The sequence below is a fragment of the Psammomys obesus genome, unplaced genomic scaffold (genome assembly GCF_907164565.1).
Source record: "Psammomys obesus unplaced genomic scaffold, mPsaObe1.curated_primary_1811, whole genome shotgun sequence".
In the NCBI taxonomy this organism is placed as follows: Eukaryota; Metazoa; Chordata; class Mammalia; order Rodentia; family Muridae; genus Psammomys; species Psammomys obesus.
The window spans coordinates 31,301,182-31,304,623 of record NW_026592118.1 but is presented as its reverse complement, the minus strand read 5'-3'; the positions used below and the strand labels follow the sequence as shown (position 1 = coordinate 31,304,623).

At 49.7% G+C, this 3,442-nt stretch overlaps 1 protein-coding gene across 2 annotated transcripts in view; it reads right to left on the bottom strand.

Annotated features, from left to right (window-relative positions):
• The window catches only part of Casd1 (CAS1 domain containing 1), a 43,871-nt gene extending 43,039 nt beyond the window's left edge, over window positions 1-832 (bottom strand). For both annotated transcript variants that reach the window (XM_055612738.1, XM_055612739.1), the window contains exon 1: window positions 70-832. In XM_055612738.1, the coding sequence (XP_055468713.1) occupies window positions 70-616 (547 nt within the window). In that variant the 5' untranslated portion in view covers window positions 617-832. The remainder of the gene's footprint in view (window positions 1-69) is intronic.
• Between the last annotated feature and the right edge of the window lie 2,610 nt (window positions 833-3,442).

Genomic DNA, 3,442 nt, shown 5'->3' with positions numbered 1-3,442 from the left:
CCGCGCTCCGGGGCCGCGGCGGCGCCGCCTCCCCCCGGCCGGCCCGGGCGAGGGGGAGGGCCCGCTCACCTCGGTAGCGGCGGGACGCGAGGTGGCACGCGGCGAGCAGCAGCACGGCCACCAGCGCCAGCACCTTGGCGCTCCTCACGCTGAAGTAGTGGTTGATCTCCCGCTTGCCCAGGTTGTAGGCCAGAGCCGCCATCTTGGTTCCTCCATGACAGCAGTGCGCGGCGGAGCGGGGAAGGGGCGCCGCGCAGGGGCAGCACTGGGGCGGCCGGCGCGGGGGCCAGCCGAGGAGCAGCCACCAGCTCCCTTGCCCGTCGCCCGCGCCGCCCGCCGGGGAGCCCGAGCCCGCGGCCCCGGTGCCGCCGGCCTGCCCCGGGCCCTCGTCGGCCTCCCCCCAACCTCGCCGCCGCTGCTCCGCCGTGCCGGTGCCCCAGGCGCCCTGGCCGCCTGTCTCCTCCCCTTCCTCCTCCCCGGTAGCCTCCTGCCTTAATAGCGGCTGCGCCTGTGAGGGGGGTCCGGATGCCCGGGGCTCCGGGGTCACCGGGCCCAGACGGGCCTCCGGGGTCACCGGGTCACCGGCGGCGGCGGGCGGCTGCGGCTGCACAGACATGGGGGTGTTGAGCCCTGGCCCAGATGCTGGCTCCGGGGCTGCCTCCAGGTGGACTGGCAGCTAACCGAGCCCAGGTTGGGGCAATAGAACTACTGTTCCGGGAGAAAGAACACTCCCAGCTTCCCTATCACACCCTCTTCTGAACTTTCTACTCCCCTGTGCCACCCAGGACCTATCTGGCCAGTTCCTCTGCACCTAAGATGCTGGCCAGGTGTTGGGGGCTGCTGTGAGTCTGAACGCTACCCAAGAACAAGGCCTGTCCCTACTCTTCGTGCTGCCTAGGCTAGGTTCTCTTGAAACTTGTAATGTCCTGTCTGTCCAGTTGCAGTACAGTTTGTCCAGTTCAGCGTAGAAAGTACCCAACAGAGGCTTCAGTTAGCGTAGGTGTCAGTATGAGGGCCGCATTCTCCTTCCTGTTTACACAAAGGCTGGCCAGGGTGGCACATGGGTGCCTATGACAACCCTGGCTCCTAAAACTTGGTTAATGTTTTGTGATTGTCAACAGAGCCAGCACTCCCTGCCCTTGGAAAGGCATTGTTTCCCTGACTGAGTGTGTATCGTATATTTGGTCTCAAGATGTCTTGAAAACCAGAGAATAGACATTGTTGTGCTTAGAATCATTGTTGAGTTGGAGGTGTTTGCAAGTGTTCTTTACAACTCGTAGCCACCCCCAAGCTTGTGCCTCTGGGCCTCTCAACATTCTCGAATGTTAGCGAGAAGGGACTTTACAGAGCCTGTTGAGTCATTCCTATCCTCTCTGTTGAAGGGGATTTTTTTTTTAATTATATTTCCAGCCATGAGCCTCATATCATGAAAGATTCTTGTCGCTTAAATGAAATCACATACATCACTGTCACAGATATAATGCTAATAAGCAATAAAGTTAAATAAGTGTACAAACACTTAGGCACTGTTCCCTGCAAATGGCTGCTTAATTTTGGCTCTTTCTCATGATCTGTGGTTGATCGCATGCTGGCAGAATTGAATCAGATACGGTAACAACCAGATAACTGGGCTAACAATATGTGGCCTGCCAATCACATCCTAGACAACTCTGTGATGTCACCAACAGCACATTAGAATTTCTGATCCACCTTCAATAACCGGTGTTAGCCCCCAGGGTTGGTGTAAGGTCTGAAATACAGGAAGTAGCTGGGAAGCACTTATATCCTTTCCTCTGTTTTAAAGTTAACCCTTCTACCTATTTTTCTCTACCTCTCCTTTTAGTTTTAACCCACCAGTAGGTATTGGCACATAAGATGCTCCCTTTCTGTGCCATCTGTAAGTCATCCTCTCCCAGCTTTTGCCTTTCCATGGATAAATGTCCCTTTTTAATAAAAACCACCAATGGATTCTGTGTTCCAGTGTTTGCCTCTTTGGTTTTTTGTTGTTATTGTTGTTGTCTTTAGAAAGAGTAGTTAACCAGAAATTTTCACTTGCTTGATTTCCATTCTTTCCTGAAGAACTACATAGTCCTTCACCAATGCTACCAGGAAGGATTTCTTGTTAAATCCAAAGGGCACTTTTTATTTTATTTGACTTTCTGGACTGGTTTGTAGCTTCCAACACTGTTGACCATTCTGTCTTGTTTGATACTGGTCCAAGTTTTCTTCCTCTTCTAGACCTGTTTGTTGGTCCCTCCTTAAGAGTACTAGCCAGGTGCCCATTATCAGGCTAATTCTGGTGGGACCTGTGGTCTTAGCATCACTGATCCATCACTCTCAAGGGATCACGTGCCTTCAGTTCACACACACACACACACACACACACACACACACACACACAAGCTGTCAGGCTGTATTCGTGTGTTCATACCATCTCTGCAGAGCTGTCCTCTGGTTCTCCCAAGTAGGACAGCTCTTAGCATTTGCTGGCCTTTCTAATTTAAAATCATCATTGGCCTTCTACTTTTAACCTAAAAACCTCATCATTTCACTGAATTATCCAAGTAAATGTTTACATTGTCCTTAGTCTCTTCTAATAATCCTGCCCCCCCCATCCCCACCATCTCCGAGATGTTGCTTTAGTTAAGTGTCTTTCGTTGCTGAATGCTAAAATCATGGAATTAATAGTGCCCTGTTTATTTGCCTAACCCTACGGGACCTAGAATGTTTATTAATCCATAGCTGGTTATTTCCTTTCTAATAACATATTAAGGAGGGGGGAGGAAGGAATAGGAGAGGAGGGGAGAGAAACATCTGCCATCTCTTTCAGCTGTATATTACTTTAAAACAAATTACCAAATTACTCTTTTTTTTTCTTTTATTTTGGTGGGGGTGGGGGGCTGACCTTTCCATTCAAGCTCACAGGAAATGTCCTCACTCTACTTTCCTGAAGATGTCACTTTTACCTATGCCCATATCCCCCTTCAGTTTGCCAAATGCTCCCTACCTTCAGATACTTCCTACTACACCACACTGTCTTTTTGCTCAAGCATCAGACTTCCTAAGGGGAAAGCAGTATGGTCATTCTCTTTTAGACTACTTTTTGCTTTTGTGGGCGGAGAGTGAGGATGATCTCAGATCTCACTGTATGGCACCAATGTCTGCCAGGGGCTGGAGCAGCAGTTAAGAGTGCTTGAAAACTACAAGCTGCTGTCCAGAAGCCATGTAGCTCACAACCTCGAGCTCCAGGGAATTCAATACTCTCACCTGGTATCTGTGGACACACACAAGCACACATGTACATATAGAAATGAATCATTTTTAAAATGAATACTTGTATATGTAATATATTACATATGATTATTCCTAACATCTCAAGAAGTCAGCAAAAATGAAATTATCAAAACTACTTGAAATAAGAATTTATATCCACCTCGTTGTT